This window comes from Neovison vison, chromosome 3 (genome assembly GCF_020171115.1).
Source record: "Neovison vison isolate M4711 chromosome 3, ASM_NN_V1, whole genome shotgun sequence".
NCBI classification, from domain to species: domain Eukaryota; kingdom Metazoa; phylum Chordata; class Mammalia; order Carnivora; family Mustelidae; genus Neogale; species Neogale vison.
The window spans coordinates 19595354-19609656 of record NC_058093.1 but is presented as its reverse complement, the minus strand read 5'-3'; the positions used below and the strand labels follow the sequence as shown (position 1 = coordinate 19609656).

Sequence of the window (14303 nt, the reverse complement as noted above, 5' to 3'; positions counted from 1 at the left end):
TTCAGAATAAAGATCAAGCCCCTAAATGGGATACAAAGCCCCTTGCCTGCTTTCTCCAGCCTCATCTCCTTTCTCCTCTTGCACCTTCGGATCTCAGAGATTCCTTAATACACCAGGTTATTTCACCCCATTCCTTTGTGCTAGTGCCAGAAAGAGGCCTCAGGCCTGAAGGCAAAGATAAAGGTGAGAAAAATAAGAGAACACCAGTGACAGTGCTACGGCTCAGCCCGAGAAGAGAGAACAAAGTTTTAAAATGCTAGGCCTCCGGAAGGACTCCCGTCGATTAGAGAAACCTTGTCTCCCTAAGACGTGGCAGGTCAAAGGAGAAATGAACCAGTACCCTATCATTCTGCTGGTCTGGAAGCCTGACCTATCCTTTCCCTTCCTTCTCATCTCACGAAATCCTATTATCCAAATCCTAATCATCATCAGCCCTGAAGACCTTACCCAAACTTCCAGAATTTCACCTCTAAAGCAGACACTGCTAACTGCTCCTTGCTATCCACTCTCCTTCTCTCCTATGATTAGGGTACCCCAAAACTCATTGGCTTGGTACAAGTCATAGTCTGCTGAACTTCACTGTGGAACAGATCACATTACCTTTTTATGTGCAATATTTTTGGTACAAACAAATCCATTGACAACCACAGAATCAAACTTCTTTCCACCTGGAATCTAATGAAACAAGAAAACAAAACTCAATGCTACATTATTAGAATCCAGTCAGATGGATGCTCTTATTTCCATTTTTTTATTTTAACTATATACAATCAAATCAGAACAGAAAGTTCCAGGATAGAATTCTTCCCTTCAACCAATAATTACTGAGATCTAGCATGACTATTTTTCCACCTCCCACTCTCTACGGTCTTATCTGGTACTCTAAAATACCCATATGACTGACCAAATTGGCAATTAAAACCATTACTGAATCAAACGTCACAGGCAAAAAATACATATAGAACTCCACTATCTAAATAAGGCAATTATCCACTGCTTTTTCTTAGAATAGTAACAGTAATCTGTGGGAAGAGGTCTTCTCATAGATGATGCGTCAAGAAAAGGGAAGCAAAAGGAAACCACCTTTGGTTGGTTTCCCAACCCCATGCCCAACTCACCCCCTTCCATTCGGTTCTCACTTCCTATGGGTGGCTTCTATGACCCCTACGTGCACTGCTAACAAAGAGCAGACAGATAAACCACCACCACCCCTTACTCAGAACCCCTTTTAGATTACCATTAAGAGACAAATTACTACCAGGCCCACGCCACCAGTTCCGAGCACTAGAAACGCATTAGCAGAACTCACTTTTTTAATATGGACAAACTGACGGATATCCATGTCATCGTCCCTGTTCTTGACATCAGGTCGGACTGTCTGAACCACCTGGCAGACCAGAGACACGATGATGTCCCTCCAGGATGGTGACAATGACTCATTATGGAGCAACTGCTGGAGTAGTGCCATCATGTGGTTATGATTAGCTGAACTACAAAAATGTCAGAAGAAAGAGGTTTGCAGTTATTACTGCCAGAGACAATAATTTTGAAGATGCAATAAGCATTCTACAAAGAAATAAGCATAGGAATTATGGCTCAAAGACAAGATCTTCCTAACCCGATCTTATTTCATCTGTACCTTCATGATTTTATACATGAATGAAATCTGTGAGTATCTTCAATTAAGATAACCCCTTTAATTCAACAAAATGTTAATACATAAATTACAATTGGGACAGACAATCACAGTTTAAGACTCTTGTTTTATAAGAAATTTCATCAGAACAGGCTTTATTTCCTAAGTAATCTTAGTATTTTTGACTTTATGAGGAAGAACAACTACTCGTATCCCCATCAAGTCATTGAAAATTATAAAAATGGGAGATTAACATCCAAAAGCCCCCTGCCTTACAGCAACCTCTCCATGGCTTGTTTCTCTCCATTCTCCTCCCTCAGCAGCTCCAGGTTGTTATGATGCCAGCCCAAAGGGGTGAAAGGCAGCTCTTTGGATTTCTCCTCAACTCGACGATTAAATAAGGATTCTGAGTGTAAAATAAGAAATCGTACTTCACCATTATGTTTTACGCCATGCTCTTAATAGATTTAGAAAGCGCCGATTTATCTTTTTAAGTTTTTAAACTCGGCCAATTCAAACTGTTGGTACAAAAAGGCAAAGACATGTGTAAATACACAAAAAAATCAAGTGTGAGTTCGATTTCCAATATTCACAACCATCAAAATCAGAGACAGAACAGGGAAAAGCAAATTCACATAAGTGACCAGGACTCTCAAGCCAATAATTATAAATATAGCTTCTGAAAAAAAAGAGATTTTTACCATCCTTTTACTTCACTGGGGACATTAAAGAATAAGGGGGCTGACTTTCCCTGTAAAATCACAAACTAAAAACTGCATTCAACAGAACTCTGAGCGCTGGCAGAACGACACGTGACAATGTGGGTGCTGAACTTTAAAGAGGAAAGCTCAGCCCTGATCCGTATGAACCAGTACACAACAGTGTAGACAATCTATTCTGATAATTCTTTATAGTGTTTCTTTCTCAGTATTAGAACAAAGTCCTTTTTCAAAGCAAAACCTTTACAGATCAAACCCAAAAATGAATTATAAAGAATATTAAAACATGATAACAATTTACATAAAATTTTATAAAATCCTTAAGTTTTTAAAAAGAATGAAAAGGCATCTAGACAAAAAACAGATTATAGCAAAAGCTTTGCACAAAGGAGGGGCGACTGGATGGCTCAGTCAGCTGAGGGTCTGCCTTTGGCTCAGGTCATGATCCCAGGATCCTGCAATCTAGCCCCACATCGGGCTCCCTGCTCGGCAGGAAGTCTGCTTCTTTCTCCCACTCGCCCTCTGTGTGTGTGCTCTCTCTCTCTCTCTATAGCTCTCACTCTCTCTCAAATAAATCTTTAAAAAAAAAAAACGCTTTGCAAAAAGGATGCTCACTATATAATTACTGAAAAATGTGACTAAATAAATGGAAAAAAGCAGGAAATGCTTACAAAAAATTCTCTAATCTATCCCCCTCTTAAAGCAAACCAACCAAACTAAAAAACTTTCAACTGAACAGCACTACAAAGCATGTGTCCACAATACAAGGTACAAAAAAATTATACATTTTAATTATATAAACAGCTGGCCTATATAAACTTCTAGTTGAACCAGATGTTCAGAAATGAATTTAGAAACACTGCTAAGTTATGAAAACTTAACTGAGGTCTAAGCTGTGGAGTGTTATGAACTACTTAAGAACGTCCTTACTCCACAGTAAGCTAAGTAGGGAGGTGTCAGAGAAGGCTGTCTTCTTCTCTAGTGTCTTGTCCCCAAGAAATCAATCGGCAAAGTTAAGTTCTTTCTCTCTTCTCCCCATTTCTCTTTCCAATTCCACAGGGCAGGCAGGGTCCTCAAACGGACGAGCTCTCCCTGGGGGCTTCTGGACAAGTTTCAGAATTCTTGATGATATATATATCAATACTTAATTTTATATTCATGATTTGGAAGGCATTAAACTATGCCTTTCAAAGAATAAAATTTAAATTCTATAAAAGCTTTTAAACAGTTGCTTTTCGGATCAGAGATCTTCTCTCGAACCAAGTCCAAATTTATATTCTTCATTCCCAACATCCTCAGAGTTACTATACATATAAAAACTGTGTTCCCATGGTACTAAAATAACCAAATTTGTTTTCGGTACTTGTTAGGTGCCCATCAATATGCGAAGCCCTAACTACACCCTCACAAGTAAGACACACTGTCCCATGTACAGCTTTTGATAGAATTACCTTTGATGAAGGCGTCACTTATTGAGAGTTGTTGTCCTCCATTGTCAGAAATCAAATACTCTGCATACCAGGGAGAGAGCAGAGGAGGAAGAAAAGGAGAGACTTATGACTGCAACATGCCAGCGTAATTATACAGAGAACACACCTACACACAAAGTATGACTCATACTAAACCCAACACTGCCCAGCCAACTGAAGAAAGCTTTAGACTAGAATGCATCATTATACTTAATCCATACACTTCAAACCAAACTTAATAGACTTGAATAATAACAACAGAACCTTGAAGGAGTCATGTCAGATAATCCTTAACAGACTGCTTTTCCCTTATCAAAGCTGAGCCAGTGTATGAAAATTGAGATCTTCAGTAATTTAGGTATGACAAGCCTGAAAATCTACATTATTTTTCTCATGTATAACAGTACGATTTCACAAATAACTCTGTCTATATACAAAATAGTTTATAGAGAAGCCACCTGAAAAAATATAGTTTTTTTTTCAAATTTCAGACTATACACTATAAAGCAAATTAATACAGAAGCGATACTGGCAGGGAATAAAGATTTAACTCATCGGAATTTTTATGTGCTTTCGAATTAAGGTTTTTCAAAATTCTAACCAAACACTGCCAAATAGTTGCCATAACTGAGCATGGGCTGTGTTCGTTTAGAATTTTAGAATATTACTTTTCTCACAAGTGAAATTATTCTTTACTTCCCCATAAACTTTTCTTTGCATCTGTGACCAAGCATAGCTCAAGTGAGGTTCTTTCTACTATGCAAACAAAACCACAATGTATTTTAAGCCTTTTAAAATAAAGGTTCTCCAAAAAATTCTTTCCAAGTAGATTTCACTCATAACAAATGAGCTTCAGAAGTTGCTATGTTTATATGCCAATATGCTCATCCTTTGAAGAAAAGCAGAGAAAAAGTTTTACATTGGAAATTCAAAGTATACGATGCCGAATACAATAAATCAAGTATGTGGACAAATAAAAACAGATGTTGTACCTTTTTCCCACACCTCCTGCACAGAAACGAATAATGCCAATCTGTTTGTTCAACCAACATATTGGCTTTATGAGCTTTACTTTTCATACTAAAGATTAAGTGTGTCTGTGTGTGTGTGTGTATGTGTGTGTATAAAATGATTGTGAAACATACAGAAAATCCTATATCCCCTTCACCTACATTTAACAATTGTTAACATTCCATATCTGATTTCTCTCTACATATATGTATGGATTTTCCCTAACCATTTGAAGTTACATACATCATGACCCTTGACCACTAATACTTCAGCATACATTTCTTAAAAATGAGGACAGTCTTCTGTATAGCCACAATACCATTTACAAACTTAAGAAAACGGACCATGTCTTCAAAAAAAGAAAAGAAAAAAAAGAAACTGACAATGTCCTAATATGATGAAATTCGTGCATATTCTTCAAACTTATCTAACTGTCCCCAAAATGCTTTAATAAATTTTTTGCCTCAAACCTGGATCCAATCAGGTTCATATGCTGATTTCCTTTATTCTCTTTTGGTCCAAAGCAAACCTCCTACCTTTTTACTTTGTCAGGATACTGAATTTTAAAAGAACCCAGGCCAAACGTCCTATGGAATGTCCCATTTTCCCGAGTCAGTTGGATTGTTTCCATTTGGTGCTGTTTAACTTGCTCCTATAGATTTTCCTACACATGGGGATTTAGATCTAGAAGCTTACAAAAACTATATGATTCTCACTTCTCTAGGTTCTACACACTAACTTAATCAAGAATGGTTCAGAATCCTGCTGATATATATGTATTTTAGTTGTACAACTCTCCAAGTTTTACCAATAGTGAAAAACTAATCAAGCAAGAAGATCGAAATGTTCCACAAGTTTATGAAAATGTGGGGTTTGCTTGCAGAAGATAAAAACACCAGATTTTTTTTAAAAAATACAGATATGTCAATCAATTTTAGAAATCCAAATTTCCTCAGCCCTGGAAGAGAAAGGATGATTCCTAAGAAAATATTTTATAAATATTACCTTTAACTTTCAGGAAAAGATAACCACCCATTCCCATTTACACTCTAAAAGGAAGGAAAACCAGAGGAAGAGGGTGTATCACTACTCTTTCGCCTCACTACCAGCTGGCTCTGACAATCTTTACTTTCTGGTAATCAGTGTTAATGTTAACTACAATGCAGAAAAAATACATTATTGTACTTGAACTTCACAAGAAAAACAGAAGAACCATTCTTGTTAGTATGCTAAAAACTAATAGGAGAGAACTGTGAAAGCCAGAAACATTCATTAAGGGATTCAGAAAGGCCTTAGATTTTAGTCTCTAGGTCGCATAGGGCCTGTATGCCCTACAGCATAAACTATGAGCATGCCTTTCCTGTTCCTACCAGGTTACTCCTTCAACATTTGGCACAACCATTACACAAAGTACATGTTATATTAACAGTGACCTCACGAAGTTCTTAAATTCACCAAACACACGAATAACCTACGTGTGCTTTTTGTAGACTCACAGAGACTCCAGAACCTGTGCTTTTAAGAGGCAGATATAACTACTGCCTGTAACTTCCTCCTTAACATATTTCAAGTGTGAAATTGTCCTCTTTGTGCACAAGGTTACTGAGACCATCAAATGTCTTATTAACATAAAAGACAACAGTCTCTACCACAGTCTCCTGAGCTGACAATCTCATACCACCATAAAAGAAGGAAATGGGATTATTGTAGAAAGATTTAATTTTAGTTAACCAACACTGGTGCCCAGTCACTACCAATCCCTTTTCTAAATACCACAGAACATCCTCTTAATTTTTTTCTACAATTTTACCAACTTCCAAAATCAAATCAACAACCTATTTTTTACAAAATTTTAATGCCTCTGTCACTACAATCAGCTGAACCCCCTCCTTTTCTTTTTAGTTCTCCAAAGATAACAAACTCTGGCCCCATGATCACAGCTCTAAATTCTTTCAATAGTCTGGTATATATTTTGCCTGCACCTGGCCAAAGACTTATTTAAAATAATCAGGTATTCTCTAACTTCTCTTCATCATCTTGGACTTTACTTTCCTTTTAGCCATATACATTCTTTCCTGATAAAATTATCTTGATGGGGGCAAGGAGGAGAAGCTTCAGTTAATGTTATATATCACCTTCCCCATATTACTGCCCTGATTTTCTTTCTTTAAACCACAATTTTAAAAATCTTCTCTGAGGTGTTCTCGGCATTTATTCCATCCATCAATGCAATCTGGACTTCTGCTATCCTGTCATTTTTATTTTTTTTTTAAGTGCTGGCCCCTCTTTCAGATTCATCCTCCTATAAAAGTTACCTCTCACAACTTCTATAGACAATCTTTTTAATGGGTTGAGAGCAGGGACACCTCGGTGGCTAAGATGGTTAAAGCCTCTGACTTCGGCTCAAGTCGTGATCCCAGGGTCCTGGGATTGAGTCCCGCATCTGGCTCCTTGCTTGGCAGGAAGCCTGCTTCTCCCTCTGCCTACTGCTCCCCCTTCCTGTGCTCTCTCTGTCTAACAAATAAATAAATAAAATCTCTCTAAAAAGTAAATAAAGGGTTAAGAGCAGAGGGGTTGCAGAAGAGTCACTGTGATTTTTTTTTCCAACTGTGGATGCTTCCCCTTTAATTTTCCTTAGGGATACAATCTGAGATCGTACTGTACAAATGTCAGTATTGAAGTTCTCTGTTCCATTCCATTCCAATATTAGGAAGTCAAGCACCCTGAAGCAAATTGTCTGACTGTGCTCAGCAGTCCGTCTTTTGCTATTATAAATACTATGATGACAGGTTACTTTCTTCAGTTTTCATAATTTCCTAATCTTCCAAGACACAAAATCATCACGTCAAAAATGTATTTCACGATCTACTTTCAGCAAAACGAAACTGCATTGCCAACACATGTGTCCAAAGGATATCCTCCATCATAACAGATGCCACCTCTGACCCACATCTGTCACTTCTATTACAAAGGCATCACCCGGTATGCTCCAGGGAACCAGACTATAGTTCATCTCACCCAAGTGTCACATCTACTCCACTGTCCTTTCATACTCACCACATTCTCCACCACACTTACAATTTGTTTTGAGGATTCCCAAAAAGATATGTATCTGACTCATGTTCAACACTAGGCAAGTCTCCTCTTTTACTGCATCCTCTCTAAATTTCTATTTTTTAATAAGATATACCTTTTTATTATAGCTTTTTATTGTTTCAATTTTATTTAAATTCCAATTAATTAACATACAGTATAATATTAATTTCAGGAGTCGAATTTAGTGATCCTCATTTACATATAACACCCAGTGCCCATCACAAGTGCTCTGCCTAATACCCATTCCCCACTTAGCTCATCCCCTGCCCACCTCCCCTTCAGCACCCCTCAGGTTGTTCTCTATACTTATGTCTGTTTTATGGTTTGCCTCTCTCTCCTCCCCCACACCATTACTGAAACCCTTAAAAGCTTTTTTACCACATCTTGAGGATAATGGTTACTACTGACAGCCATTAAAAATTTGTTATAGAAATGGGAGTTTGTTCCAAATTATTTTAGAATAGATGTTTAGGTTCAAAAGCTTCTCTTTGCTGACCATAATTTTAGACTCAAAATAGGAAGTAGCAAGGAAATCAGACAAGCATTTCCAATCTAAGGAAAGAATTCAACTTTAGAGGGCTGTTAAAAAACCAAGCTTCAGGTGAAATCATGGAATAAATGGTTTCATCTTTATAATGATTTTTTAGTTACTAGAACATAATGAAATCTTACAATTACTTACTTACTTATGTATTTTTTATTTATTTCCTTTTACATAATACCTCTTTAGGGCTAAAATTTAATTTGGCTGTTAGTTATATCCAACAGGGTAAACCTCGAAATTCATTTTTAAATAGCATTTCATATATGATCTCGCTGATATGTGAAATCTGAGAAACAAGACAGGATCATAGGGGAAGAGAGGAAAAAATGAAACAAGAAGAAACCAGAGAGGGAGACAAACCATAAGAGACTTATAATCTCAGGAAACAAACTGAGGGTTGCTGTTGGGTGACGGACATTGGGGAGGGTGTGTGCTATGGTGTGTGCTGTGAATTGTGTAAGTCTGATGATTCACAGACCTGTACCTCTGAAACAAATAATATATTATATGTTAATTTAAAAATGACATAAAATGAAAATACAAAAATAAAAAGCATCTCATTTTTTATATACTGCTGTATTAGATTTTGGTAATGATTTATCTTATTTTTCCTTTTATACCAAATGTCTTCTGAATATGGCCATTATTATTTTTGAGTCAGTAGAATAAACCTTCATTTAAGACAACTAAAAATAACAAAATAACAAATTCACTTTGTATTACTCAGAGGAGAAACCTTTTTTTTTAAATACAGCATATACACACAAGCATATTTTTTTGCTGGACAAATAATGATATTTTCTTTATTAACAACAGAAAATATAACTACTGCGTGGCCTAGGAATACATGTGAGAGTCTGATCGACACGATCCTTCCCTGCAGACAAACATCTGTGAGAAGCTTCATCATGGTTAGAAACCATGCAAAAAATACAATGATATCAGGAAAGAAATGTGCATCTTCAGTCTGTTCTTTCCATAGCAAACATTTCAAATCATAGTAGAAAGATGTTTTGTATTGTGTGTTTCCCCCTAATACAGTTCAAGCACCTAAAAAGGTTTAGTGAAATACATTACTGGTTAATAGCATAAGCAAATAGGCTTTAAAATGTTAAATAAAGAAAGAGAAATGAATAGAGCAGAACATCCATGTTATAAATGCAAAGAAATGCCACCTTGGAAGTTGCACATTATGCTAAGGGAAGAGCAGTAGTAGTAGTAGATCCTTTTAAAGATGTAGCTCCTTTTAAAGACTACAAGCTTTTAATTGGGTGTGGTGGTACTGCGGGAGAAAACGAGAAATAAAAGGAACCAACCAAAAAAAGTGTGGGGAGGCGGTGTGGGGAAAACGAGAAAGGGGGAACAAAACCCACACCGAATCCCTTCCGCCACATGGGACAGGGGAAGCCAGGAAGACAGGCTGGCATGAGATCATGTGGCCCAGCTCTCCAGCCTGTGCCCGGATTGGATTCCAGATGGTGACTACCTCCTACCTTTTTGGTCAGCAGGGTGAGGGGGCACATGTGGGTACTTGGAGGGCTTCTTGATATGGAAGTTCACGTTGTCCAGCTCCACGTTCAGGCTGATGGAAGCGGCTGAGTCACTGTCCACTGTGGACTGGAAGCTGCTGACTGATGTGCGCTTGCTAGGACTGGCAGAATCTTTTAGTGTCAGGGAGGGGAAAGAAATATAGGGAGAGGAGGGGAGTAAAAATGGGTTTCATCAGGGTATTGGAGGAAAGGAGAAAAATGTTCTTTTAATAGACAAGGCCAATGTGCAATACCAAAATGGATACAGTATTTTCATGTACTTCTGTGGAGACTTAATAAAAATTGGAACACATTAAATATATGATGAATTTTTAAGATGGAGAAATCTATTGGAGGTTCTGCAGAGAGAGAGTCTGATATCATAGTGAAGAGGTGAGAAAGTTGTCTGCTGCGATATTATTAGCTCAGAGTTATTTTTAAGCTGCTGCAAACTACAGACTATGGCAAAATCTGAAAACGCCAGTAGCCTAACAAGTTGGTTTCTTAAGAAAATACTGTATCTAGAACGAAGATTGCTATCAGATGTTTACATTTAGTTGGTGCCATAAAACTTAAAGTCCATTGTTTCAACTAAACAAACAAGACACTCATTTATCATACATACACAGTAATAAGTCACAAAAATCAAAATATTAGAAAATTTAAACTCACTAGTCAAATTATCGTCACCTTCTTCAGCCATCTGTTCCGTGTCACTGTCATCGAACTTTATGTCTTTAAACCAGGATGGCTCAGAGTGACCTTCCACAGAGTTCACTGAGTCACTGTCTGGAGAAGGGGTCTCGGAGAATTCTGTACTCTAGTAAGATCAAGACAAGATCCAAGTAATTCACATTCAGTGGAAACTTTCAATGGCAACACTACAAATAAACTCAAGCCCAATATTTCTACAAAGCTAACCACTGAATAAATTTACATACAAATAAGCTAATTGATAGAAACTAAGTAAACTGGCATTAATGTTGATAGTTCCACTTAATAATTATAATTGTCACTAATCAGTAGGTTTAGGCAGCTTAATATGAGCAAAACATAATACACAGATTTTACAGTGTTTCATTTCATGCTTTTTAGTCCTGAGAGTAAATCTGGCTCAGAATTTATTCTAATCCTGTGCCAACACCAGGACACATTCTGGAAAACAACTGTTAGATTTTAACAAACACCACCACACCAGTCTTATTGGTCATTTGTCTTTTCTAACCTTTGAGTTTCCACTTTAGTTCACAAAGGTATTACTAAACTTTTTATATATACATACATATATATAAATATATATATACAAAATTAACATAAATCAAAAGTGAAAGATTATCTTTTTAAAAAGTTCTATTTTAAATCATTTCTATTCCCTAATTAAAGGAAAAAGATATATACATCATCATTGTTTTATCACTGCTATACAATTTAATACTGGTAATGTGTCAAAATCTACTGCATTGGTGATACTTTTTCTATCATTTTATTATGTATACTCTCTCTTAGTCCTGAAAACACAGACATAGTGAGACGGAAAACCATTAAAGGTAAATGACAGGCAACTATATCACCACAAGGTCCAGCTTCAGAAAAGTCAAACCCACTGGAAATTGTCTGATTCCAACAGGTTTTTCATCACCCCTACCATCCAAGTAAAAATGTTTGTAACTTTCAAACAACAGGGAAAATGTATCTCTGTCTAATTCAACGACTTTTTATTCCCACCGATGAAGACAAGACTTCCCAACTCATCAGCGATGACACGGAAAACTACCTGCAGTGGTCTGTACAGCGCGTACTCATCCCTGAAAAGCTGGTCATGATGACTGACGCAATCCAGCCAACGTCCATCGACCATTGCTTGCCCGATGGCTATAGCTTGTGCCCTGAATGAAGACCAACAAAAATAAAAACTTTAAAAAGTCAGAGTAATTTCACAGGCACAAGATGAGACGCAAATGGAATTTTCTTGCATTTTGATCAGCTGGAATTACAAATGGTCGGTCAATAGGTGAGGGGTAAAACAAGTGAGACTTGAAGCTGAATTGAAAGATTTTGCCAGATACCAGGTAAAAGAGAAGTTGCTGGTAAGGCAGTCCTAGCAAAACCTAATTTTACTTACAACAAACATGTAAGAAGTGCTTAGTACATGCGTATCTCTGTCGTCACTACAGTAAAACAAAATGGTGAAACTAGCATGGTTCCTGCCCTCGAGGAGCTTATGGTCTTGGTAAGACAATACCAAATATTACAGATATATATATACACGTATGTACAAAACAGATACTTAAACAAATACGGCAATACACAGACACTTAAGGTGCGCCCTGGTGGCTCTGTTGGTTAAGTGTCTGACATGATCCCAGGGTTCTGGGATCGAGCCCCACCTCAATCCCAGTGGTGCTCAGTGGAGAGTCTGCCTCTCCCTTTCTCTCTCCATCTGCCTCTCCTCCTGCTCATGTTCACTCACACTCAACTAAAGAAAGAAAACTTTAAAAAATAATAATAATACATAGACACTTAATAGATGAAACAGACACTCAACACAGGGCACTTACATGGCATTTCACAATTTATAAAGTACTTTAGCCCATATTATCTCATTTCATCCTCACAGCTTCTTCACAGCACCTATACATTCTCCTCACACTGAAACTGAGAGGTCCAAGGTTCAAAAGAGATTAAGTAACTTGAGTAAAAGCATAAAACTAAAAAGAAATACAGTCAAAACTGGACCCCGGGGTTTCTACTCTCTCTTCCTACTTACCTGTTTCTTCCCAGGAAAGGAGTAGTTAATCTAATCAACTACAATAGCTTAGGGACATGCTGCCTTGAAAGGCAATAGGGCCTGTCCGTCTCTTTCTCACAAATGATTCCTGAGCCAAGCAAGACACTGCTAGTGGGACTTATGAACTCAATTCCATAGTCTGCAATGTCCAGATCAGAGAACAGTAGCAGGAGAATCCACTGTGATCTCAATACCTAGTTACATTCCCAAATCCTGCTTAATCAGAGAGCTTAGTGCTGGGGAATTACTGCATACTTCTGCTTATAATAAATAAAGTAAACTGTGCCCCATTTGCTCCTTGCATCTATTTACTACTGGTTAAAATGCAGAAGGGAGGAGGGCTGAGTCATGAGTACCCTATGCACCAAACGCAGGAAACAAACAGCACCCTAGTCTTAAAATCTGCTGCCCTTATATCTACAATATCATGGCCTTATTAAAAATAAAGCAATAAATAATATCAAAAAGTCTTTCTTAAGATCACATTACCTCGTAGCAATGTGTCCATTTCGGATTAACCAGTTGACTAATTCTTTTCCCACAATGCAATTGGGATGCGTTCTCAGCCAGTAACGGTGATCCTGAAACTCCATTCCACTACTGTGATGGCAGATTTTCTTCCACAGGTCCTTTAACTGAACGCTGTCCTGAAATCACATTATAAGCAAATAATTACTCCTGAGAAGGATGCTATCACATACCTTTGCAGATTCTTTCCTGTGATTTTCAGATGCCTAAAAGGAAATTCAATACAGATTGTCAGAGCCAACTCACACCATCTAATAGAAATAACACATGCATTGGGAGCAGCCTGAACTCAGTTAATCTAATTGCAAATGTAACTTTTTCTCTTAAAACCAACTATCCCAGGGAACCTCGGAGGCTCAGTCAGTTATGCAGCTGCTTTCGGCTCAGGTCATGATCCGAGGATCCTGAGATCGAGCCCCACGTTGGACTCCCTGCTCAGCAGGAAGCCTGCTTCTCCCTCTCCCTCTGACACTCCTCCCCACTACCCAGCTTGTGTGCTCTCTCTCTCTCTCAAATAAATAAAATCTTTAGGGAAGAAAATAAAAACAACTACCCCAAATAATTTTTCCCAGTCCATGGCACATATCCTCAGTCTCCTAGTTATCAAAGTACAAAACTGCAAAATCTCCTCTTTGAAGACGGGCAAGGGAAAGGGGAGAACAGTCAACCACACCAATCCATTTCTTGTAGTCTTCACTCCAGCAGCTTCCCACCTTTCTGACCTGTACCCAACAACTGCCAAGTGAATCTTCCTAAAGGAAGGCCTTCAGTGAATGACTCCCTGCTCAAAAAAACACCCAACATTGCTCAGCACCTGGGTTCAAATCTAAACTTGGAAAGGGTGAACTCACCATGTTCCACGAGGTAACCCCAAGTAACTTCCATTCTCATTGCCCACAGACTCCAGCTTACTCTCTCTCCAAACCTCTCCTAACTAATAAATCCTACTTTGGTGCATGGAAAATATCATGTCATGCTTATTT

The 14303-nt window shown here is 37.9% G+C and overlaps 1 protein-coding gene across 9 annotated transcripts in view; it reads right to left on the bottom strand.

Annotated features, from left to right (window-relative positions):
* Nucleotides 1-14303, bottom strand: part of PIKFYVE (phosphoinositide kinase, FYVE-type zinc finger containing) — a 77567-nt gene that overhangs the window by 39785 nt on the left and 23479 nt on the right. For 7 of the 9 annotated variants that reach the window (XM_044241461.1, XM_044241463.1, XM_044241460.1 and 4 more), the window contains 8 exons: nt 13282-13439; nt 11779-11890; nt 10677-10824; nt 9969-10136; nt 3807-3866; nt 1913-2042; nt 1310-1490; nt 601-675 (listed from right to left, as the gene is read on the bottom strand). In XM_044241461.1, the coding sequence (XP_044097396.1) occupies nt 601-675; nt 1310-1490; nt 1913-2042; nt 3807-3866; nt 9969-10136; nt 10677-10824; nt 11779-11890; nt 13282-13439 (1032 nt within the window). Of the gene's footprint in view, nt 1-600; nt 676-1309; nt 1491-1912; nt 2043-3806; nt 3867-9957; nt 10137-10676; nt 10825-11778; nt 11891-13281; nt 13440-14303 lie in introns of those variants that run through there. The other 2 variants (XM_044241466.1, XM_044241468.1) reach the window with 2 other exon arrangements.